This window comes from Mytilus edulis, chromosome 1 (assembly GCF_963676685.1).
Source record: "Mytilus edulis chromosome 1, xbMytEdul2.2, whole genome shotgun sequence".
Classification (NCBI taxonomy): Eukaryota; Metazoa; Mollusca; class Bivalvia; order Mytilida; family Mytilidae; genus Mytilus; species Mytilus edulis.
Genome location: NC_092344.1, coordinates 48,401,606 through 48,428,224, shown reverse-complemented (window position 1 = coordinate 48,428,224; position 26,619 = coordinate 48,401,606). Strand labels below are relative to the sequence as shown.

The following is a 26,619-nucleotide window of genomic DNA, read 5'->3' as shown; positions in this document are numbered from 1 at the left end:
TTTAATCATTTGTAACAGTGTTATAAAAAGAGTGAATAATACAAAAAAAATAATATCGAAAAATATACAACTAGTGACTGGACAACAGTGATACGTGAATGCAACTCTCACGGCGTGAAACTGCAGAACATGATTTACACTACTCTTTTGCCATCTCACTACAGTACTATGACGACACAAGACATAAAACTAAACTGATTTTATTTTCTCTTTTGATTTCCAGTTGGAGCGCCAAATACAACATAGGCTGATTCCCTTCGTAAACTATTCAGTATTCCAAACTTGTCAATAGCGACCGGGTACCAGTCTAAGTGTAACATAAGAGCGTTATTGTTCTCCAAAACTAGCATGGTACCAGAGGAAGATTGAACTCAGGACCTCTGACACGCTTCAGCCATCTTTATATCTGTATACCAACTATGCTCAAGGAATACTCTATACTCTATAAGCGCAGCTAACGAAGATCTGTTTTTTACCTACTTTTTCGAAGCAAGCACTCAGTCTGTTTCACTTCTACCATTGCAAGAGTCATTAGTCCATGACGATATCCGAAATCAAACAAAATCATGTTCAACTAATTTTATCTCTTCAATTCACTGTTGATTTTCAGTTGGAGCGCCAAGTATAAACGTAAAACATTATTTTGTTCACAATTTTCACTTTACCAGCTTGAATTGGTTGCAAATCTAAAACTTCTGGCCTAGTACCAAATTTCCATTCTACATGTATACTAACTGTGGTTAATAATACAATATACTCTACTATAGCAGCTAAGCGGGCGGATATATATCTCAAAGTCAAGGGAAGCACCGCTTTACATGATTTATAAATAAATGTGATGATCGATCAATCGTCAAACACGTTCGACATTCCCAATTTTTAATTTAGGTATTCTAGAAATTGGATGTAAAATGAATCAATGGAGTATTCATTTATCTTCTGATCCTTTTGGATAGAAAGGAGACATTTTGTGCCTTATATATTAATTGCAATGTTTCATTGTAATGATTTTCATATGTTCATTGACTATATAAACAAAGAAGATGTGGTATGAATGAGACAACTCTCTGGTTTGGTTTGGTTTGTCGGTTTGGTTTATACATCAGATTGTTTTAAACGTGTGCGTATTTTCGATTGTTTGTTGTCATCTATAGTTTGTGTCGAGAGATAAAGAAAACAAGAATGTGTCCCCAGTACACTAATGCCCCACTCGCACTATCATTTTCTATGTTCAGTGGACCGTGAAATTGGGATAAACCCTCTAATTTGGCATTACAATTAAAAAGATCATATCATAAGGAACATGTATACTAAGTTTGAAGTCGATTGGACTTCAGCTTCATCAAAAACTACCTTGACCAAAAACTTTAACCTGAAGCGGGACAGACGGACGAACGAACGAACGGAAGGACGGACGGACGGACGGACGCACAGACCAGAAAACATAATGCCCCTCTACTATCGTAGGTGGGACATAAAAAGCATACAACCAACAAAAGACTATGGATACTTGTGTTGGGCTCCTGACAGTCTTGAATGTAACAAAAAAGGGGCGAAAGATACCAGAGGGACAGTCAATTTATAGATCGAAAATAAACTGACAACGCCATGGCTTAAAATGAAAAAAAGACAAACAGACAAATAATTATAGTACACATGACACAACATTAGCAACACGGACCCCACCAAAAACTGGGTTGATTTCAGGTGCTCCGGAATGGTAAGATGATCCTGCTTCACATGTGGCATCCGTCGTGTTGCTCAAGTTATACCAAAACCCGGTAAATAGTCTTATTCGGTAGGTATGCATTCCAACAGTAAACCTGGTCTGGTTTGGGTGAAGCTTAAAGATATAAAAAATAACAAATCTATTTTTTGAAATTTTTATTTTGTCTTGGAATCAACATTAGTTATCATCTCTTAAATCGTCATTTTTACCTCCAGTATTGCGGTTAACGAGGATTTTATTGTCATCATCTGTCATATTATCTGTGATGTCATCAACGATATCATTAATTACTTCAACCTTATCTTTTACGTCATCGATGATGTCTTCAACAATGTCATTGTCGATCTCGTTACTTTTCACGTCATCGATGATGTCATCAACAATGTCATTGTCGATCACATTACTTTTCACGTCATCGATGATGTCATCAATAATGTCATTGTCGATCTCATTACTTTTCACGTCATGACCAATTTGATTTTCCAAAATATTTTCAAATTCATCGTCATCAAAGTCGATGAAATCTTCTATAACATCATCAACGGATTCTTCTAATTTGTCGTCAGAAACTTCGTCGTCAGATAAATCTACATCTCCACTATCAAGATCCCATGGACCATTTTCAAATTCATCACGTGAGAGCATTCCATCGCCTGGAAAACAAAATATGAAAAATATGAATTGATAAAAAAAGAGGCGGAAGATTTCAAAGATATCAAAGGGAGAAAACTCATTAGTCGAAGAGAGACCGACAAAAACATGACAAAAAAAAGAACGAAACAACAAACACTAAATGAAAACTAATGATTGAGCAAAAGGAACCTCACCAAGTTCGGATCATTAATTTACCGTATATAAATAGATTTTATTATTATTAGTAGTAGTGGTGTTGCAATTATTATAACATTCAAGGTCAACAGGTTAGAAAGTCAAACAAATACACAAAGACAGGGCGATAAGGGCCTTATGAATGTAGGTAAAATAGGTCTTTGCCAACCTCTTTTGACTAATTTGAACTAAGGATCAAGGATTTCCATATTTTGCACTGCTATTTATAGTATTTTAAATCGCTGTTGAACACCTATGTGTAGTAGAGAAATAGTGTAACAGACGTTGCAAAGAAGATTTAGTTCTGAGGTAGTTTCCTTGAGGACGGTTCCTACCCTGCAATGGCGGATCTTAGGGGGTGGGGTGGGGGTTTCGGGTGTTGGAACCCCGCTTTTTTCAGACGATGAATACATTTGAATGGGGACATATATTTGGAACCCCTTTTTCTCTTGGATTAGAACCTCCTTTTCAATGGCTGGATACGCCCAGACCTGTTACATTCTTTCTTGATCTCTTTGTGACTACCTGATTAGCATTTATTTCTGACTTGTTCAAAACTGAATAATTCTTAAATGAGATCAAATCTCACTGCCTTATTATTTTTTAGAAAGTTGAACAAGTAAAACTATTTGTTCTACATGTATATTATGTGTGTCCGATTCTATTTAGTTTACGGCAAGTTATAAGGAAGATATGGTGTGTGGATCAAACGACAATACACTCCGGTCACCACCAATTTTCAACTTTGCCAATCGAAAGGTTCACAGTTGATTTGATTGGTGTATCTTGTTTATTTAGTGCTAATGTCTATTACTAAATTTTTAGAATTCAATATGTATTTCATTCTCAATCTACTTTTCCACCAAAGTTGTGTATGAAATAATAATATTGCAACTTAGAATAATTATGCATAATTAATTAAGTGCAAGAAATCTTACACACACAACAAGTTGAATATTGATATTAATGATTTTGTCAAAATGTTATAAATGCCTAACTGATGAATAAATGATGCAATGGTCAAAATATGAAATGGACAAAAGCAGACTGCTTTTATCAATATTTTGATATGAGCGTCACTGATGAGTCTTATGTAGACGAAATGCGCGTCTGGAGTACTAAATTATAATCCTGGTACCTTTGATAACTATTATCCGGCCTATTATCCATGTTGGGTTTTTTTTTTTATCTCACATTTACAAAAAAAGATATTTTAAAATTTTAATATGTTCTATTGATATTTAATTATATGATTTTCTTAGTTTCAATGTTTGTATCTTATTTTATTTTGAGTCCGTAGCTCTTTAATATTTGGTTCATTGGCACATCAATAATTTTGCATCACATAGAGAAAAAAATAAGGTATCATGGTCAATTTCCCCCGTATTTGTTTCAAAATGCATGTACATGCAATAAAGAGCAAAAACCAACATCACTGAAATACTTTTTAACAATTTTACATAATATTTCTGGTTATATGATGAGTTTGATACAATATTTCACCTGTTTGACCTGTCTACTATTGTACAATGTATAATAATAGTATGCTCTCAATGTTACACCTGTGTATTTGTATTTTGGGTTGTTGTCTCGTCTCATTGACGACCGCTGATATGAAAAATAAATTTGATATCGGCATCTAAACTTGTTATATTACTGGTGCTATCATATGCTATTAGTGTACATAATCAGTGGCTGATCCAGAACTTTTCCTAAGGGGGGCCCGCTGACTGACCTAAAAAGGGGGGGCCTCCAGCCATGCTTCAATGATTCCCTATATATAATCAACCAACGAAAGGGAGGGGCAGGCCCCAAGGCCCCCAGGCTCCCCCTGGATCCACCTATGATAATTTATTGTGGCCTGTAAAATTCTCGGGTATTGTTATATCTTCAACATAGCAAGAAGTGTGTGTTTGTACCGATTTGATACATATATTTGATAAGTTTTTAGTTTAAAGTGGATGAAATCTTATGTTACCCATATGATGAACAGGTGCTGTTGGCATCATATCAATTCAGTTTTCTCGGTTAATTGCTCTTCAACGTTCTTTGTAGTTACCTTTTTGCAATATCTTGTACAAAATAACGAGATCAATTAACGGGAATAAATATGCAATATGTGCAACAAATTAATTTTCTGTATATGTGCAACAAATAAATTCCTGATCTTTGTAAGTTGACTAAAAGTAGTTTTTTGACAATTGAACATAGGGGAACATTTATATTAGATAGTTTCCCATGTCCTTGTTGTGTTAATAACTTAATGGCTTGCATCAAATAAGGCACCAACTGTTCATCTTTAGTTGAGGGCAAAGGTGTTTTATTCTAAATTATTATCAATTGAAGATTGAAATTGGGGGTGGGGGAAGTTTAGTCATAGATGCATGATTTTTTTATTAGTTGTTAATGGCTTTGAACTAGCTTTCAGATAACTGCGAGTATCTCAGATCTGTTCCTAGTGTCTTTTTGTTGTCGGGATGTACAAGTACCCGGTCACGTCCCCTTGAATTTTTGTCCATCTGATGAGTTAAGCCTTTTTCAACTGATTTTTATAGTTCGTTCTTATGTTGTACTTTTATACCACTGTCCCAGGTTAGGGGGAGGGTTTGGATCCCGCTAACATGTTTAACCCCGCCACAGTATTTATGTATGTGCCTGTCCCAAGTCAGGATCCTGTAATTCAGTGGTTGTCGTTTGTTTATATGTTACATATTTGTTTCTCGTTCATTTTTTTTATACAAATAAGGCTGTTAGTTTTCTCGTTTGAATTGTTTTACATTGTCATATCGGGGCCTTTTATAGCTGACTATACGGTATGGGCTTTGCTCATTGTTGAAGGGCGTACGGTGACCTATAGTTGTTAATGTCTGTGTCATTTTGGTCTCCGGTGGATAGTTGTCTCATTGGCAATCATACCACATCTTCTTTTTTATATCACCATTGAGTTAAAAAAAAGTCCTACACTTGTATATTATTGAAAAGAAAAAAAGTGATTAATTTTAAGTCGAGGAGGGGCGGAAGAAAAAGACCATGATCCATAACACCCATCCAACATTTAACAAGAGATTAACGACCAATACTTATTGGACTCTCATGCTAGTAATGATTATTCTGCCCGTCCGGTAAGTCCACCCCTTACTTCCGTAAATATTTCGTCTGCTATATAATTTCAACTTCAGAAGAATCCTTGCGGCGTAATAAAAGAAGTGAGAGAGGCACAAATATCAAAACAACAATAAACCTAGCTACGTATTCCCTATAATTGTTTCCTTCATAGATATAAATCTGAAAGTTGTCAAATCCGAGGACTTCTCTTACCAAAAGAAATTTATATAAATCCAACAAAAAAAAAAATAACAATATAAATATTATCTACAGTTTTAGTTTAAACAGAGTTCGGTTCTGGTTTAGAATTTCCTCCTTTAACATCTTTTGAAAAAATACTATAAATATTCCAAATCTGTCAAAATTGTGATCCTTTTATATCTTCAGGCATTTATAGCTTGAAAGCTTTAAATAGAAGACTGATTACCGGACACCAAACAAACATGCATTGCCAATTGACTATCGGTATAAAAATTATTGCAGTATATATAACGAAAAATGAGTTCAGCCGAAATTCCGGATCAACATTTTTACTGTACCTACATTGCAATTTTGATAATTGATTTGCTTTTTATATACCCTGGGGGGCAACATAACGTAATAAAATTATTGACACGAGCAAGTCATTTTTCAAAGATCAAATGAGCTACATTTATTAAAAGCTGGACGCTTTGAACATGACCCTTTTTCGCCTAAAACAATTTACGATGATACTACTAATTGCATGGACTTACAACTTACAAAATAAAGACATTTATTTGTTAATACTGATATTGCATACATGTATTTCGATAATTTATTTCCATCAATTGATGTCGCATGCAGGAATTTAAGAATTACAGAGCTAATTCTTATTCTTCAAGCAAATTTAATAAATCTTAGTTATACATGTACAGGAAATAATGTATGAACGTTTCTATATTAAGTCAAGAGAGATTTTATTTGTTTACCGTCCAGGCTATGGATTTCCCCCCGTTTCAAATAGACTTAATTACAAAACAGGTACATTATTTGATTTTGTTCATGTCATTTCAGGTTACGGACTATGTTAAGAAAAACACCACCAAAATACAACAAAAGGTAAAGTATAACATTAATTTGTAGCTGGAAAGTTGGTATCCATGCGGCGAATAGGTTTTTTCGTATTGAACTTACTAATATCCACGGTTCAATGACTTCAGTATTGTACATGCTAAATAATTCATTCGTTATATACCATATACGTTTGGGGAAATTATTGATCCAATATGTTATTGTCATATGAGTACATCCTACTATGTACTAGTTTTAAACAAAATTAACTCGATTTTAATGTTGTAGCACACGGTACTACTTTGAATGAAGACATGCCATCGTATCCGACGATATCATTCCAACTCTCATTCGAAAATTACATGTTTTTCCGACGTAGTCGGTATAGTTTCGGTTTGTGTCCTTTGAACTCAAGGACGCTTAACTATGGCAACAGAATACGCATGCTCGAAAATCCTTTCTGTGAATGGACAAAATGCTGTAATGGTGGGTGATTTGGTTGTGTTTGAGAAAACGTCTCGTTAATTATATTGTGATGGAAAGCATCTGAAAAACTATAAATATTTGAACTAGATCTTACAAAGTTTTGTATTTTTACCAAAATATTGTTTCTCCGATAGCTCTTTGCATCAGTGACAGCTGTTTATTCGGGACAATTATATAATTTTTAATGTAAACTTTGTTGTACGAACGTACATGACTTTTAGAACGCACCTACGCATTTGAGATTTCCGCGGGGTTTTGGTGAATGTAAACAGAAAGATACGAGGACCGAGAATACTGAACACAAACAGAGAAAACGTTATTTAAATGGTATCTTTGTGCTTCTGAAGGTTATCGAAATGATAGTTTTAAACATATACTCAAATTTAAATACGTCGGATATCTTTTTTAAAGATAGTTCTTGTTTTACCTTTGGACACTTTGTGGTTACCGAAGAAGTAATATACATATCGTTATACTTTTTTTAATTTTTATTGGTTTGACTCGCGACAGACAAAGCATCGAGCCTTCAACTTTCAAGACTGGAAACACAAGCACTTCCACAAAACCTGCACAAAGAAACCACAGTATGCTGATTTGCGTAAATACCAATGAATTTGTAAAAAGTCACCTGCCTAAATATTCACTGTTTTAGAATCTAAATGTTTTTTTTATTGTGCATACCCCAAACGGAAATAACGACATGTCATTGATTGGATTCACATTATTTATTAGGTTTTTAACCAATCAGAAAATTTTGATGAAAACTTTTGAAAATATTGCACATAATGAATCAGATTCTGAAACGGTGAATTGTAAATTATGAATTACAATTAGGTCTGGTCTTTATCAAATATAGCAGGATTATTCTTGCTGTTTACTTTCATTGGAAAATTGCCCTTTTATTATTCAGCCTCTTAATTTCATTTTATCAAAATTCCTTTATTTAACATCTTATTATTTGTACTGTTTTTTTTTTATCCTCCAAATTATTTCTGATAAATAAACCGTTCAAACGTCTTTTGTAAAAAGAATAAAGTAAACAGATAAAAAATTGTCTGCATTTTCATGTTCAACGGAAAACTAATCAGAGAAATTTTACGATATGTAGCATCTATTGAATTCCAAGAATATCTTTATGTGTGTTAAGTAGTATGATTAACTGTTCTTTAATGTTATCTCATTAAACTATTTGCAACTCATAAAATCAAATAACCATTATTTTATTGCCCCTATAAACTAAGAAGCAATATACATCAGTGCTTATGTTCTCGTCTTGCTATTGTTTTTGTTACGCTTTCTCTTTCATAATTACGTTTGATGTATGACATAAAAGCATTTATGTCGTTTGTTTGACGTGTGGTTTTACTTACATGTACACCAAATGCTTGTTAAAATAGAATACGTCATTTACTGACTTTTTTATGCATAATAGTTCTAGTTCGGACTCGAAAAATATACATATATAAAACCGGATTACCTACTATATATATACGCTTTTATCGCTATTTTGTGCATTTTTCCTTTGATTTTTTTTTTGTGATAATTTTCATATCATGCTATTCGCTTGAGATGGATAATTATCGCTAGAAACTAAGCATGCACGTGGCGTTGCTAACGAAATTGACATGAAATTGGTAACGTCGTCATAGGTAAAATAGCGATAAAAAGATTATCATTGTTCATCTCAACTCGATTGCCTTTCTCGCTTTCGCCGTCCCGGCTCAAGCGAGAAAATCAATCTCGTTGAGATGATCAATGATAATCTATAATTATTGGGCTTCACCTTTCAAGTTGAGTGCCCAAGTTTTGTACAGCTTATAACCAATACTTGCATTTGTTGAAACATACGATCACAAAAGGATCCATTATGAGGGTACCATTTCGAAACAGTTTACCCTAAAATACAGAATTATTTGGGGGTACTTTTAAATCAACATAAAGATACGGAGATGTGGTTTGATTTCAAATGAGAAAACTACATGACAAAGATGTGAACAATTTCAAGTTACCATAGGCCTATAACGATAGGCAAACACTATCGTAAAGTAAACTGTAAAAGGCCCCAGTATGACGAAATGTCAAACAATTTAAAAGAGAAAACCAACGGTCTGATTAATACCACAATGAACCACTAAAGTCTGGAAAACAGCACCAACAACAGCAACTGAATTACAAGCTCTTGGCATGCACGTTAAAAGTATGACTAGATTTAACATGATTGTGCGCACACATTCACCTAATCTTAAGATAGTGGTATGACAACACCAACCATGTATATTCCTTTTTGTCATTTAAAAATGATTTGAATGATATACAAGGTGAGTACAACAAACAGTTACTTGTCACGTTGTATACTTGTTGACATATATTTTTAGGGGTTTATTTAGTTAATGACCGTTATAAGGTCAAAAGTCAAATAATATAAACCAAACTCATGCCCTAATTGGGTCAAACTTGAAAAATATGTCAATATAGAACAGTGATACATATTTTTATGTTACCATGCCGGACGGTGATAAAGCCCTGGTACAGTATAAGCCATATTTCATACAATTTAGCACTTATATATTGAAGCCTTTAGGGTACTAATCAACGGAGACAAATAGTCTACAAGGTACCAACAAAACATTGAAAAGTGTTTGCAAAAATTTAACATTTCGCACAATATAGGGGCTCTTTTCACCAAAACTACTCTGAATGAATTTGATCGTAAATTATACTGAAATGTTTTTGAAATGTGAGTATTTTTTTCTCATAAGATGTTTTTTGGTGAAATGAGTTTACTCCTAGAATATTATACCAGTCCACTATTCAGTGCCTATGCATCTTTGTATTTTTTATCTCTTAAATTTCTAAGCGTTCGTGCTAAAAATCTTTTCCGATAGAATGCTTTGACAGCACAAAACTAGCAATGAAAACATTATTAGTTCTCCACTCAAGAAATGCCATTGATATATGTAATGAGAAACATAAGAGAAATTAAAGATTGCATAAGCATTACATTAAAACTAACTGATCACGTAACGAAGTAACTGCCACAACACGCAGTTATTGGAAGTAGGGGTGACCTGAACAAAAATTAGATCGAGAGTTAAATAGAGACATTGGGGGATTTTGGGGTCAACAAGTTTTTATCAATTGTTTTCTACACAAGAAATCTGCATTTTCATACTAAATCCTTCAACATGTGTACCATCACAAGTAATAAATACACGGGGTTCCATCATTAAAAGTCATTAGAACGGAGAACTGAAGACTCTGGACTATTTGATGGATTACCATGGATTATATACGTGAATTTGTATTCATTCAATGTATACCTGTATTCGTACATGTCAAAAATATACGGTTTAAAGTTGTTATTGCAATACAAGAAGCAAGATCATTTAATTTCACATTCAGATATATTGATGACTTTGTAAAACGTCACCAGTGTCTGAGCAGAAGGTTGACGAACCAGCGAGGGTATGTCAAAGAACGTCTCGTCCTTTTTCTAAAAAAAAGTTCATTGGAAGATATACCACTGACCTTGTTGATAAATATTCCGTTTCAACTTCACAAATAATACACGATTGTCTTGAAGTATAGATTCTAGGTACTGACTTTGTTTATCATCTTTATAACGTGATAAAGTATTCTTTTATTTGTTTTTGTAATTTATTACTTTTACTATTTAGATTATTTTTGGTAATAGCCATTTGACCATATGATGTGGCTCGGTAATTACAATTCTCGTCATTGTGTTATTGTACTATGATAAATTGTGTATTCTTGTCGTTCGTTTTTGCTAATATGCTTTGTTTATATGTCCTTTTTGTTTTTCTTTGTTACCTTTTTGTTTGTTTTTATAGTGCTTAAGATTATAACACAATGTTGACTGCTGTACCCCTATTTTTGACATTTTTACCATCTATGTCTGTTTGTTTTGTTCACACATCGTTGTCAATATCATGGAATTGTATTCGACTGTCATACAAGTGAGATGTTAGCTACCTATAAAACCAGTTGTAATCAACCATTTAATTTCCTACATCAGAAAATGCCTGTACCAAGTCAGGAATATGACAGTTGTTATCAATTCGTTTGATGTGTTTGAGCTTTTGATTTTGCCATTTGCTTAGGAACTTTCCATTTAGAATTTTTCTCGGAGTTCGGTATTTTTGTTATCTTACTTTTTAGTATTAATATACTTTTAAAACGTCGTATTAATACTTTATGCAAAACTGCTATCACCAGGAAAGCTGTCTGATGTCTGTAATTTGTAGCAGACATCAATTAAATGTTATATAAAAACAAATATAAAACATGTTAATTTTAATATTAAATAGATATTACTACATGAAATCTAATTTAGACATTAGTCATTAAAAAATCACTCGATAAAACATCAGCTGTTAGAGATCAACAAATATGTTTAATACTTATGTAATACTGACTTATGGTTTTATAGCAAAAAGGTAAACAATCATAGAAACGTTTTTCATTTTTATCTTTTGAAAACGAAGAGCCATCTTATCATTGCCAAAATAGCATGATAGGAAATGAAAATAGTGTCTTCGATATTTTGCTTAGCCATTGGTTCCTACAAAGAAGTTTAAAAAAGTATTGGGATTTTTTATTTTCTGCTGGAATATTTAAACCATGTACTTAAAAAAAGAACGCGCGGGGCGTAAATAATGCATGGTGCTTGATAAAGGATTTTCATGATTGAAATAACAAACAACAACACTTCAATCATAATTTTACAAACTTGATCTACTTTCAATTCTAATGCAAATATCATTAGACAGAAACTGTTTAAATTTCGATGACACAGCATATATATATATATCTATATCTGTTCTCAATAATGGTTATGTGAATAATACTGAATTTCTGGTGAGTTTCGTAGTGCAGCAACATTAATACGTACACCTACTTGGGATGTTCTTTTTTGCTTAATATGCTGACAAAATTGAACTTACCTGACTGCTTATAACGAAATATTGTTTCAAAATTCTGCTTTGTAAATGTTTGGAAGAAAACATATTTTAATTGTTTGTCTAAATCGTAGCTAATGCCCTTTTAAAGCATTCCAATACTTCAAATAAACCAAGAAACTTTCATCTATACATGTACAGGAAATAAAATATTAACTTATCTTTTCTAACTCACGATTCATTTTTGTCGAAATTGATGAGATTTATGATTTCAAGTCCTGACTGTGGATCTTTCCCGATTCATGTAGTAACAAAATTGGAATATAGTTTGATTGTTTTTGTTTCATTTCAAGTTACAGACTGTGATAAAAAAAAAAAAAAAAAAAAAAAGGCTAACAGTCACGCTGATCTTATACATTTTTTTAGATCAGCGTGACAGCGTCATTAGTATTGTACATGCTGATTTGAAATTCGTATACCGACTGATTTGATAATTTCGGTCAGTAATTGAGTCAACAACTTTCCAGGCTCTAGACAATAACCACAACAAGACAATCGAGAGACCGCAGTATGTTCATATGAGTTAAAAACAAAATGTAAAAATCCAAAAGTAAATTTTAAACAAACTGATTTTTGTTATTACAAACACACTAAAGTTGTTACAGTCAAGTCAAGGTTCTTTCGCTGTTTTAATTACGAAATTCAATGTTCAATTAACTATTTACCGTTTTGCGTTTGAAAAAAAGTAATTCCAAGAATGTACAAGATTATAAAACGGAGAATTGATATAGGTCTGGTTTTTTTCACCACATCTAGCATAATTCGTGCTTTTTATTTCCATTGAACAATTTTACTTTAAATATGAAGCATTTTAATTTTTAAACAATTTCAAATCTTTAATCAGCTAACAGCTTGTTGTGTTATATTTCGATTCTCCTAAATATTTATGAACATAAACAAACAGAAATAAACTGCAATTCGACTGAATTTTATGTACAACTGATCAAAATAATCAGAGAAATGTTATAATATGTAACATCTATTGAATTCCAAGAATATCTTTATGTGTATTAGGTAAAATAATTAACTGTTCTTTAATGTTGTCTCATTAAACTATTTGAAACTCTTAAATTCAAATAACCATTATTTTATTACCCCTATAAACTTAAAAGCAATATACATCAGTTCGCATGTTCTCGTCTTGCTACTGTTTCGTTTACCCTTTCTCTTTCATAGCTTTGTTTGATGTATGAAAGAATAAAACATTTATGTCGTTTGTTTGACGTGTGTTTTTACTTGAATGCATACCAAATCCATGTTAGAATAGACTAAATCATTGACTTACTTTTTTATGCTTTAAAGTTTTAGTTTTAATCATAGAAATAAAAACCGGCTTACCTACTAGACGCTTTTATGAGTCTTCGCCACTCAAGTTGAGTGCCAATTTTTTCAAAGCTTATAATTATAGATACATGCATTGGAGAACAAACAACATACACTCAAAGAAAATGGTTTAAAGTACCTTTATCACAATGGTACCCCTTTTGAAAACCTGGAATACCAATACGTTGTGAAAAAGAATACTCTCTAATCTTTAATTCTTTCTAGGAATAATTGGAATGATTGCTAATTGGACAACCCGTCGTTTCAGAATCAAAAGGACTATTGGTATCATTCCTGTTCATATACCAAAAAGGAAATAACGGTACGTAATTGGTAGAATTGCCATTTTAAACAATCATAACGTTTTGATGTACACTGTTTGAAAAATTTACATATTATAATGCATTACGTTCTAAAACAACAATATATAATATTTGAACAGTTACAGGTTACCATTTGGTCTTCAGTAATTATAACAAAGCATATGGTAAAGTTATTCATAAAATGGAAATTATAGATTTAACCAGCTTTAATCATCAGATCGGTACTTAGCACAACACAAGTAAAAAAGGACTTAAGATACAAAGTACTGATCTAAAAGAATTCGCATTTTACGAAAACTTGACAACAGTCAAAATCAAATATTAAGAATAAAACCATATTCTCCCAACCTTACAGAAGATTCCATTAAATGTGTAGCCATGGGTGATATCTTTGGTTAGCTTGCTTGTTAGCTGAACCATGAAGTCATTGTTAGGTTAAGTAAACTACCCTACTTTAAGAATAGACTAGTCCGACAGAAAAAAAAATCGATCTATCTGTTGGACTATGCTACTTCGAAAGGAGGGTTGTATACCTTAACTTATAATGCCTTTACGGTTCAGCTAACAAGCAAGCTAACCAAATATATTACCTTTCGCTACACACTCGATGGAATCTGCTGTAAATGTAAATCAGTACACCTCAGACGGATTTGACCGTTTTCAATGGCAAAATATAAATACATCGATAAGATGTACAAATGTAGGACTATAAGAACTTCGATACTTTTATTTTTGGCATTGTACAAGTCATGTCTTTTTTGACTATCCATGGCGTTAAAATACTAAATCCATTGGATATGTTTTAGTTGACTTTAGTCTGTGATGTCTGGTTCTTCATTATGTTGTCTTATTGATTTTGGCTTAGCCGTTTTTAACTAGCTTAGTAACAACGAGTTCTCTCAAATCGTTCTTTCGTTTTAATTTGACCTGTTGATACAATTTTAATGTTTACTTATTAAGTGTTATATGTATCTCGTCTCTCTATTTTTGATACATACCATCTTTAATAAGTTTTTGTTATGACTATGAATTTTCACTTTTTTTCTCGTTCTATGAACAAAAAAGTATTTCCGTTCTCCATTACTGTATATCTTAAAACAAAATTATTTTCATACACTTGTGTGCATTATTCTATTTGGAGGCATTTTGTTAAAGGCTATGGTTGTCTTTCTGAAATTGTTTAAAATCTCACCCCTTATTTTAATAATTTGTACTGAATTGCATTGTGTCATAAATGAAATTTATTCTTTCAGTTTATGATTTCCTTTCGTGTTAAGAAATGGTTGTGCCTGTACATTTCTTTTAATGTGCTTGTATTTGTACTTGTAACAAACTTAGTAATACTTTAATTTGAAGTGTATTGTGCAATAAACATGTATAGATAATATCGAAACACCTAGTGCACGAATACTTTATGCACAACTACTGTTAACTGTAAAGCTGTCTGCTGTCTGTATATTTATAGCAGACAGTAATTATACGTTTTGTTTATTTTAATATCAAGCTTATTAGCTATCTTATATAATATTAAATATATACAACAACATAAAATTTCAGCTGAAGTACAGATATTATTCGTTAAAAATAGCACGATAAAATAGCAGCTGTCAGATATCAACAAATCTGTTTTCAATAATTATGTAATTTTAATGGGTTTGCAGTGAAAAAAATAAAGCAGATTTTTTTCTTTTTTTTGTCTAAAGCGAAAAGTCATGACATCATTGCAATAAATAGCATAGGAAATGAAACAAAAGTGTCATCAAAACAAACCGGACATATATATAATTATAGTTAATTGCTATTGATTAGTGTTGCAATGTGCATTGTGTTTAAATGTTTATCAGTATTTAGTTCTATTATAATCTTAATTCAATCCTATTTCTATCTTATTTTTTAGAAATAATTTTTCAAATATGACGTCACATTTGTGCTGTTTCAAAAATTCAACATGTCTGCATGACGTAATATTGTACCTTTTGAACACTTCGTATGTGACGTCATGGTTATGACTTTTTGCGTTCAGGCCTGGTTTGTCACTGAGTCGGGTGTGTCTATTTTCTGTGTTGGTCTTCAATGTATTATGTATTATGGTTTTGTTTTCTGTAATTAGTTATAAAGACGTCAGTTTTATCATGTAAATCTTTTATATTCATTTGATAAAATTTACTGTTTGTAATAGCATAAATTGTTCGATATAATAAGGATGTTCTTATCACAAGCAAAAAACCCTAGCCGTATTTGGCACACCATTTTTCATCTTTTGATCCTCAGAGCTGTACAACTTTGTCCCCCCCCCCCCTTTTTTTTTGACTTTCGAACTTTTATGTCTTGGAGTCACTGGTAAGTGTTGTTTTGACGAGGCGCGTTTTTGACGTAATGAATTTTAAACCTGATGCCTTTTGTTATCTATTATTCATGTTTTTCTTTGCCTAATACGTTCTGATATTTATTTGTATTGTAGTCCTGTTTTATTATGTTGTCATTTTAATGTTATATTTAACAATGCCATGAAAGTGCGAGGTCTGGCATGCCACAAAACCAGGTTCAACCCACCATTTTTTTCTTTAAAAATGTCCTGTACCAAGTCAGGAAAATGGCCATTGTTATATCATAGTTCGTTTCTGTGTGTGTAACATTTTTACGTTGTGTTTCCGTTGTGTCGTTTGTTTTCTCCTATTTTTTAGTGTGAATTCACATTACTATAAGACGTGTCACGGTACTTTTCTATCCCAAATTCATATATTTGGTTTTGATGTTATATTGGTTATTCTCATCGGATGTTGTCTAATGCTTAGTACGTTGCTGTGTGTGTTACATTTTAATGTTGTGTCGTTGTTCTCCTCTAATATTTAATGCGTTTTCCTCAGTTTTAGTTTGTTACCCCGATTTTGTTTTTTGTCCATAGATTTATGAGTTTTGAACAGAACAGCGGTATACTACTGTTGTCTTTATTCATCGATAATCTACTTACAAAAGCTAGCTGTCCGACAAAGTCAGGTATAAAAATTGGTGAAATTTTATGTTTCATTGAAACTCTTAAAAACGTTGCAAGCGTAAAGAATACATGGTGTTTGATAAAAAAAACCAACATATTGACTGAAAAAAACCAAAAACAACACAACTCCCAAAATAACATTACAAATTGAATCTATAATAACAATACCAATACATACATCATTATACAGAAACTATTTTCAGCTCATGAAGCAACAGCTTTAAGTTATCAAAATATATATCTGTTCTCAACAATGATTATATGAATAACAATACCGCTTTATGTCGAATTCCGTTGTAGTTCAGCAACACTACACCGTGCACATATAGTAAAAGGAAATCGCATGCTTTTCAACAAATGCGCATTAAATAGAAATTAAATGTCGTTAGTTAAATTGCCTCTAAGTAATGAAATACCAATTCAATTCAATGTTTTATTTATACCTGTAATGTTAACATTTCGATGATCGACGGTTAAACGGCGAGGCTTTAGGGCAGAACCTAAGTTTTTGCATAATCACTCACCAACTTAAAGAAAGAAAAAATATGACACAAACATTAAGCTATGTTATATAATATCAAATCGGTTTCAGGATCGATAAATATTTTACTAACAGTTTTTTTAATGTTGAATTCCGTTGTGGTGCAGTAACACTACACCGTGTACATACAGTAAAGGGAAATCGCATGCTTTTCAACAAATGCGCATTAAATAGAAATAAAATGTCGTTAGTTAAATTGCCTCTAAGTAATGAAATACCCGTAATGTTAACTTTTCGATGCTCGACGGTTAAACGGAGAGGCTTAAGGGCAGAACCTACGGTTTTGCATAATCACTCACCCACTAACAGAAAAAAAAATTATGACACAAACATTAAGCTATGTTATATAATATCATATCGGTTTCAGGATCGATAAATATTTTACTAACAGTTTTTTCAATGATTTTGCCCAACCCTATACCATGTATACCATTTTATAAATGATATGAGCAATCAGCATCAGCTATCAATTGCTGACAAACTAAGTGTATTGATGTCAATCATGATCAATCTAACTTATAACAGTTTCACTCGTAACATCAACATTGTCATTCAATGACTCCAGCCTATCGCCGATGGATATGTTTCGTCAGTGCTACCTACGATGTTGCCTAACATAAGAAATTGTAAATATGACCCCAAAGGTCAAAGTCAAGATCACCATTTTGTAATAAAAGGCAGGTATCATTTTGAGTGATACGTTGGCAGTACCTATGGTTTTAACTGTTACATGTTTTAACTCAAAACTTTTTTGCATATAACCTTTACAATTTCTACAGTAGCAAGTTTTTGAACTTTTGCACCAGCACAATTGGTAAAAACGAGCTTTTGTGTGTAATGATCTGTGATAGACAGAGACGTAAGAGTGAATTGATAAGTACGCCATAATGGAGTTGGGTGCGATAAAGGCAAACTTTTGAAAGTGAAGAGCAAACAAAAATATTTGTTGGTCTTAAAGTTAAACGTTAGTTAGTGACCACTTTTATTTTCAATATTTTTGTCAACATTTTTGGGGGACAACAGTGGGGGGGATCAAGACATAGTTTGAAAGGGGTCAAGTGCAAATGTCCTCTAAGTCACCGAATTTTACGTACAAATGTACGCGATACAAGATAACAACACGTCTAGTACATTTATGTGAATAATGGTATCTTTAATATTTACGACGATAGAAATACATTTAATATGTTAATTCCGCAAACGAAGCAAAGTGTAATCAGCGGATGCCAATCAAATTACTTTAAAATGCCTTTCTTTAGTAGATAGATGTCAAAAAATATATCGAACCCATACAGGAAGACGTAAATCTAAATCACTACTCGGAGAAAAGCAACAGTTAATATATTTGCAGAAAATGCCCGAAATGATATGAAAGTAAGGGCATACGATACAGTTACAGGGGAGGTAATGATGTTGCTAACGTATTTAATGTTATTTTCGCGACGTTAAACTGTGACATATCGGGAAGAGATGTATTATCGACTGATTTTCATCATTCAAACTGGTTTCACTTGTAAATGAGTTCATGGAACCCTCTTTTTTAAAATGACATTCGATTTGCATTGATTACGTACATTGTACGAACATTATTTGTACCAATTTTCATTAAAAAATCAATAATGCATTTTTTTTAATTTGATAAATAAAATATACAGCATAAAATTACGTTTTTCTACATTTATGAACATTTGATAAATTTTAGTTTATTTTTCTAAACAAAAAAAAAATCATAAATTAAAGGATACTTAAGGAAAAGGAAATTTTAAACACTTTAACAAAAAAAAAAACCTTTGATTATCTTTCAAAACAAAAAAAAGTTATGCATTTCTGTCAGGAGGAAAAATACGTCCACAAATCCGAATTTTGAGCAAATATCTAAAATTTCGACCTCATTTTACTAAAAAAAGTAGCACATGAAGGTATGTTTTTTTATCACATATTTTATTATGGCAGGTAAAAATAGCATAAATATATAAAAGAAAAAAATTCTCATCGTCAGAAATAAACTGTTGGATATGCCCTTAAATAGATATAAAATGTCGTAAGTTTAATTGCCTCAAAGTAATGATATACTTGTAATGTTAACATTTCGCTCGCAATAAATAAATCATGCATATCGGCGAGGCTTAAGGGAAGAGCCTGTGTTTTTGCGTAAAGTCACTTACCCCCTGAAAGAAAGAAAAAAAATCTAAAAAATTAAGCTATATTATATCATATCGGTTTTAATATCAATTGATATTTTACTTACAATTTTTTTAATGATTTGTCCCACCCTTTACCATTTATTGATCTGAGCATTCAGCTTCAGCTATCAATTACAGACAATCTACGCTTATTGATGTCAATCAATCCAACTTATAACACTTTAACTCGTTATATCAACATTGTCATTTACATGACTCCAGCCTCTTGCCTCGATGAATATTTTTCGTCAATGCTACGATGTTGCCTAACATAAGAAATTGTAAGTATTACCTCCAAGGTCACGGTTAAGGTCAGCATTTTGTTTATTTAGGCGGTTATCATTTTGAGTGAGTACCTGTTGTTTTAACTGTAACCATGGTAAATACTCATCAAAGATACCAGGACTAAATTTTATATATACGCCAGACGCGCGTTTCGTCTACAAAAGACTCATCAGTGACGCTCTAATCCAAAAAAGTTAAACATGCCACATAAAGTACGAAGTTGAAGAGCATTTAGATCCAACATTCCTAAAAGTGTTGCCAAATACAGCTAAGGTTATCTGACTGAGGTAGAAAAGCCTTAGTATTTCAACATGTTTGAATTCAATACTTCTTTAATATACATGTAACCTTTACAATATCTTGCAGTAGCAAGTTTTCAGACTCTACGTAAGAGTGAATTAATAAGCAAGTTGAGGTTGATTGGATGGGGTGAAGGCAAACTTCTGAAAGTGAAAAGCAACCAAAAATGTTTGATGGTCTTACAGTATAAGCGTTTATTAGTTATTGACCACTTTTATTTTCATTTTTTTTTTCAACATTTTTTTGTGACAAAAGTGGGTGGATCAAGACATAGTTTGAAGGGAGAAGTGCAATTGTCCTATAGTAACCGACTTCTACGCAAATGATAAAGATTTTCTGTCTTACATTTATACGATTAATTATTATAGTATTTCTGTTGTTTACGACGATAGAAATACATTTATGTGAATGCCTCAAAAGACACAGTGTGCACAGAAGACTAAGTTTATGATTTTTTTATTCATTGGTTCAAGAATTGGAACAACATTATTTTTCACCGGTGACTCGTTTTTTATGACTAAGAATATTAAATATTAAAAAAAATCTTCAATAGAAAAAACGTGTTCCATTTCTCAAGCGCCTGTGTAATACTTTCAGATGCATTTGTATTAGCTTTTGATAAAATCAAACAGAATATTCAAAACATGCATGAAACTTGGTCAACACGTGTTTTGCGTATTATGTAGTAACTTAGATGTCTTAGTTTTCTCATGACAATTTGCAAAACACTTCTAAGTGAATGGTAACTGGCATTATATAACTACTAATTGCATGTTCATGTTGTTTCGTGTTTACGGTATGCAATAGAATGTTATTACATTTCATCAATTTGTAGAAAAACATGCTGGTTTAATATCTTTACAATATTTCTTTTGCAGTTTAGATTAAATTTTCTCCACAGATTGTTATCCCAAGATTAATGAATCTAAAAGACTGAAATTGTTTGCTGATTTAAATTATAAAACCTACTAGCACAAATTGTCTAGTAAAATGACTTCTTTTTAGAGTTATTTGTGCATTTTTTTAATTTACGCAAATGTATGTACAATGTTTCGCTTTAAGAAAATATTTCAGATAAGGAAAAACAACTTTATACATATAGAATTACCATACATTGTCTCGAAAAATAATTTTTATTTGTTCAAGGCTTAGAAACAGATAGAAAGCGAGGCTTATGTTAAACTGCACAAATATATATATAGCACAGTTGTAGTGACGTTACGCACAATGTTGGTGACGTTTTCAGATTATATTTTGTAATAATTTAGAAGATGTTGGGTATGACAAACCACAAACATAACTGACTATCGACCAAATCGTCATCTTTTGAAGAACAACTGTAACTTTTCTATTAAAAACCATATTTAAATAGTTGCATTTTTAAGCGTCTTTTTAACAAGGAGTGGTGATCTGGAATATCTTAGAAAGTCGAAGAATTATACGTCATTTGCAGGTGTGGCTGGAATGTTACCACATGAAAATATAAAAACTTCCCAATGAGAAAATCTTCATCATCGTTATTGTCATAAAGTTGACGTCCGCTGTCAATTTGTATATGTAACTCCAGATATGAAGCATTCCTACATGTACCAGTGGTATTCATAGTTTCAAATTTAATGGGAAAGGTGCGATCATCAACATTGTAAGAAAGCCATGAATGATTTAGTTAGAGAGAATCATTTACTATTATATAACGTAAGGCATCAATCATGAATAAAAGGATGATGCTTGTTTTCTTTCATTCTTTTTTGACAAACTCGTGTATGATGTCTGCTTCAAACAAATAAAGGAAGAAGTTGGAAGAAAGAGGGGCACAGTTTGTTCCGATTTGATTTGTGCAAATTAATATGCTTTTTCATTATTATTTAAATACAATTGTATATATTGTGTATAATATAACTTTATACTCTATGTACTTATAAATATGTTATTATTATTTTGAGGACTCTCAGGAAGATTAGTTTTAGCTAATGGGATCATCCTCTTGAAATAAAGATTATTTATTTATTTATGAATACCAAACACCCTGTTAAAATAACCGACCACAAAGGCGACAAATCAACGAGACCGTACCAAATCTACACTCTCAAAACAAAAATCTATCGTATAAGTGTAATTTGAAAGGAGTAGGTTCAGTAAGACCCCTTTTTGGCACCAAAATATAGCAGGTTTACAAAATTGTGAAAATGTAATCTTTTAGCTATTTACTGGAAAGTAGAATGCTTCTGCTTCACATATATGGGCTGTTTTTGACAATACAATGCACAAATATCGGGTACTAGCATCATAAAGTCATGCTAAATTACTGAAATCTTCACAATTTTAGCATTTTAGCTAAATTTTAGACGGTTTCCGTCCTAAATGAAAGTGGCCACATTCGTGTTCATTCAAAATATTGAAATCTAAGTTGTATTTGATGATAATACATAACATATATAAAGGTTGAGGATGAACACGGATGCGGCCACTTTCATTTTTGACAAAAACCATCTGAAAAGTGACGGTTTTTTGCATATTTGATAGATTTTTCATATTTAAGCTTGAATCGGAGCGTTTTTAATGACTAAATCAGTCAAAATCTTTCACATACACGAATTGAATCAATTGAAACAGACACTTAAGTGTTTAAAAAGTGTCCAAAATCTTTCTTTAGATGAACCTAAAATTTGAGGTCAAAATCGGCCCTTACCGGACCTACTCCTTTGTATGAATTTAGATAATATTCATATCCAGCAGTCATATGCCTAGAAACACTCAGAGAACCATGATTATGTAATTCTGTAATATGATATAAAAATATACAATCAGTTTTGTGCACTGCATATCACATAATTCTAGAATAGATTCATCAAGTACAATCAAGAATTAACTTCCAGAACATTTCTGAATATCAACACTTCATTAACTTTCACTGATCAACTATTGTCCACTCGTGTCAGCTATGCACGAATATAACAGTATAGAAATCGTGCTCAAGAATAAACATTTAAAAGCCAAAGTATGTAATACAATACGTAAAAACTTTGGGAACTATCTATAATACTAAAATTACGAGGTCCAATTTGTCACCCGTCATCACGTAAAAACGACGAATCAAAGAATTCAACGTTATATATAACTAATATAGTACAAAGGTGTAGATTAAAAATTACACCACTCCAGGCCCTTTTGTTTTCCACGTAATTAATATTGCCAATAATTAAGAAGTTCCGTGTCGAGTCCGATACCGATATCAATAGTATATTCACCTGTTACCTTTTACCTTATCTGTAAGTTCCGCATCTGACAGGCGCACCAACCAACGGTGTATTCAGGATAATATGCTATATACACGGGTCATAATCAGTGTTGACACTACTAAATTGTCAAATTGTTACCTATTGTAGTATTTTAATCAGTAAGACTTTCTAAGATAACAATACGAATACTAAAAATCTGGACTAAAAATAAGGCGTACAGGTACAGTTTTCAATTTCTTAGCGGGCATGACGTAAAACAACGAATCAAAGAATTCAACTTTATTTATAACCAATATAGGACAATGCTGTTGATTAAAAAATACTCCTTTCCAGGACCTTTTACACGGTTTTCCAAATAATTAATATTACCAATAATTGACAAGTTCCAGTTCGACGGGTTCAAACAGAAAGATTTGAAAGCAGAGAAAACTGTGTATCTTATAATCGGCATGACTTTATCAGATAACAATACTAATACTAAAATAAGGCTCGCGCATAGTTATATACTTTAATTCAGTCACGGACCCGCGATATCACGGGTGTTTTCTAGTTTGACTTAAATTTACAATGTCATATACTGAATGTTTTATTCAGATACAGTGTTTTTATAATATATTAAATTTTACAAAATCCAGTGGCGGATCCAGAACTTTTCCTAAAAGGGGGGGGGGGGGGCGCTGACTGACATAAAGGGGGGGGGGGTTTGCAGCTTCTGTCATGCTTTAATGATTCCCTATATAATCAACCAAATTTTCCCCATGAAACGGGCCCCCCCCCCCTGGATCCGCCTTTGAAATCAGTAATTTTTAAATAGACATGTTATCATTTTGTTGGAAGAACATCAAACGTATTCGATAATCTATCTTTGCAGTTATGTACACGGCCTGAATAACATCATAATTTGATTAGTTAAAAAATTGACAAGCAAAATGACTTTTAATTACAGTTAAGGAAGCAACCATTTAACCTCATGAAGGGGGGGGGGGGGCTATGAATTTTTGTCTGAGTTAAAATTTAACACTTTAAGGTAACGGCAAAATCTGCATTCAAAATATTTTTTTTGTTCTTTGCTTAAACAGAATATTTTTAATCATCAATCTGGGAATCAGAATACTTTTTTTTAATTGAAAACAAAACATACCCCCTCCCCTTTTGAAGTTAAATAGTGTCTTAGTACGTAACAGACGAAAATAAAGATATACTTTACCATCATCATCTGCTGCTTTAAAAGCACTGTTTTCATTTTCTGTCACTCCAATAATGGCGAGCAATTCTCCTTCGTCGATAAAATCGTCATCGTTGGAATCGTATTTATCGAACTTATTGGGTATTGATACTGGAACAAATTCACTAGATTCGTCACTTTTAATCTCAATTGGATCTTCGGTATTTGAATCTTCGATCACATCTTCTATAGAGTCTGGAATAAGATTGTCACCAAATACATCCAAAACGTCCTCTTTGGCGTCGTTCAATTGATCATAAAACTCCTTTTTAGCTCTCAATTCAACGTCTAAAGGCGGTGGCGCCACAACTGGGCAAAGTATAACGAAAGAAATCGCCAAAGTTGCTAATTTCATATTAAATCTAATCTTTTGAACGAAAATAAATAAACAGTAGCTATATCGGTAAAAACTAAATGTTTTCTACGTGAAGTGGCTGTACAACTGAAGGAGTGTAAAATAGTAGTTAAGTAGTATTATATCATCATCGAATAGCTTGTGTCTAATATTATAAATCAAATAGCAGTGTGTCATTTCATGATGCTAAAGGCTTTCTCTCAATTTGCGTGCACATGACTTGACAGAGATGAAAGTATATCGGTTGTATGTTTAGTTGCCTTAAGAAAAGTATAATTAATTTTAACATGTGTAACTTAATTGCTGATGGTGCGTGATATCTGTATAATGGTTATATAACGAAATGTAATACTTTATCATAATTAGTGATAATTAATTTGATCATGCTAATTCATTTATACGACTGACTCGTCATCATTATAAGCTGCGATTAGTTATTTTGCTATGAAAGTTCATTGTACATGCATCAAAGATCGTGTTAACTACTTGTGATAAGTTTATTAGATCATGAAAGGTTACTGCGCAACAATTATTCAACGGCTATTGACGCAATGACGTTTAGAGGCGTCAATTAAAAATGAATCTGATCTTAAACTAATTTAGCCAAAGATATATGACCATATTTAGCATACCTTTTTTTCAGAACAATCTAAATTCCAAGCTCTTCATCCCGGTCGACTCTATCAACAAACTCTACCTACTATTTAATTTATTGTTAACCCGTTCTTGTCTTGAACATACACGAAATACTTGCCACTGGACACTATTCAAACAATATTTATTCACTGCATTATTGTATGGTTTACGTGTTCTCATAAGTAAAAATTTCACGATAACTTTTAAATATAAAGATAACAGAATGTTTATCAGTAAAACTACTTTTCACAACTGTCAAGAAACAACTACAAGGAGGTAAAAGGTTTAACAATGTTCATACTAGTAACTCAGAAAATGTATAATTTATAAAAATAATCTTTTTTTCTCTCTTTTTATTTGGAAGCATTTTACAAGAGTTATATCCTAATTCGCCAGCTCAAACGAATATAAATTATTTAATTAAAAACCAATTGTTCAGAGAACCATTGATGGTCTTTCCACCAGTAAGGATCTTTTTTATATGAAAATATTAAAATTCGGTTTTATATGTCAATTTTAGCGTCAAATGACAGCTTATTAAACGCTGATTCCAAAAATATATGGTTTCTATACAAAAAGATATAAATAAGGGAGATCATTTTTTACTTCCGGTTTAAAAGATGTTAGTACTTCCGGTATGTTTTGATAGTTTCACTGATTCCAAAAATAAATGGTTCTATATACTTTTACATTAAATTAGTACAAAAAATGACTACTTCCGGTTTTCAAAAGGTCACTTCCGGTTGGCTATTTCAAGGTCACATTGCTTGCAACCTTTTGCAAAAAGTCCCATGGCTTTATCAGGTATACATAAGAGGAAAGAGAAAGGGTCAAAATCTAGAACAATAAATTTACCTATGACCTTGAGCTCAATTTCAAGGTCATCAACTAAGGACCTCAAATCAAAAGACTCTATGCCTCTACTTTATATTGTTTATGAGTTATACTACCATACAACTAATAATATGAGGCAGGCATAACCTGTGAATGGGGACGAAGTCTGTATGTATTATTTTTTTAATTCAATCACGTTGATAAAAGAAACCGAAATACCG

General features: G+C 32.3%; 1 protein-coding gene across 1 annotated transcript; it reads right to left on the bottom strand.

Annotated features, from left to right (window-relative positions):
• Window positions 1-1,869: 1,869 nt before the first annotated feature.
• LOC139483933 (coiled-coil domain-containing protein 1-like) lies at window positions 1,870-25,159 on the bottom strand. The gene is made up of 2 exons (XM_071267660.1): window positions 24,556-25,159; window positions 1,870-2,382 (listed from the first exon to the last, which is right to left on the bottom strand). Exons 1-2 carry the CDS (start codon window positions 24,926-24,928, stop codon window positions 1,907-1,909), a joined length of 849 nt encoding a protein of 282 aa, XP_071123761.1. The 5' UTR covers window positions 24,929-25,159; the 3' UTR covers window positions 1,870-1,906.
• Window positions 25,160-26,619: the final 1,460 nt, after the last annotated feature.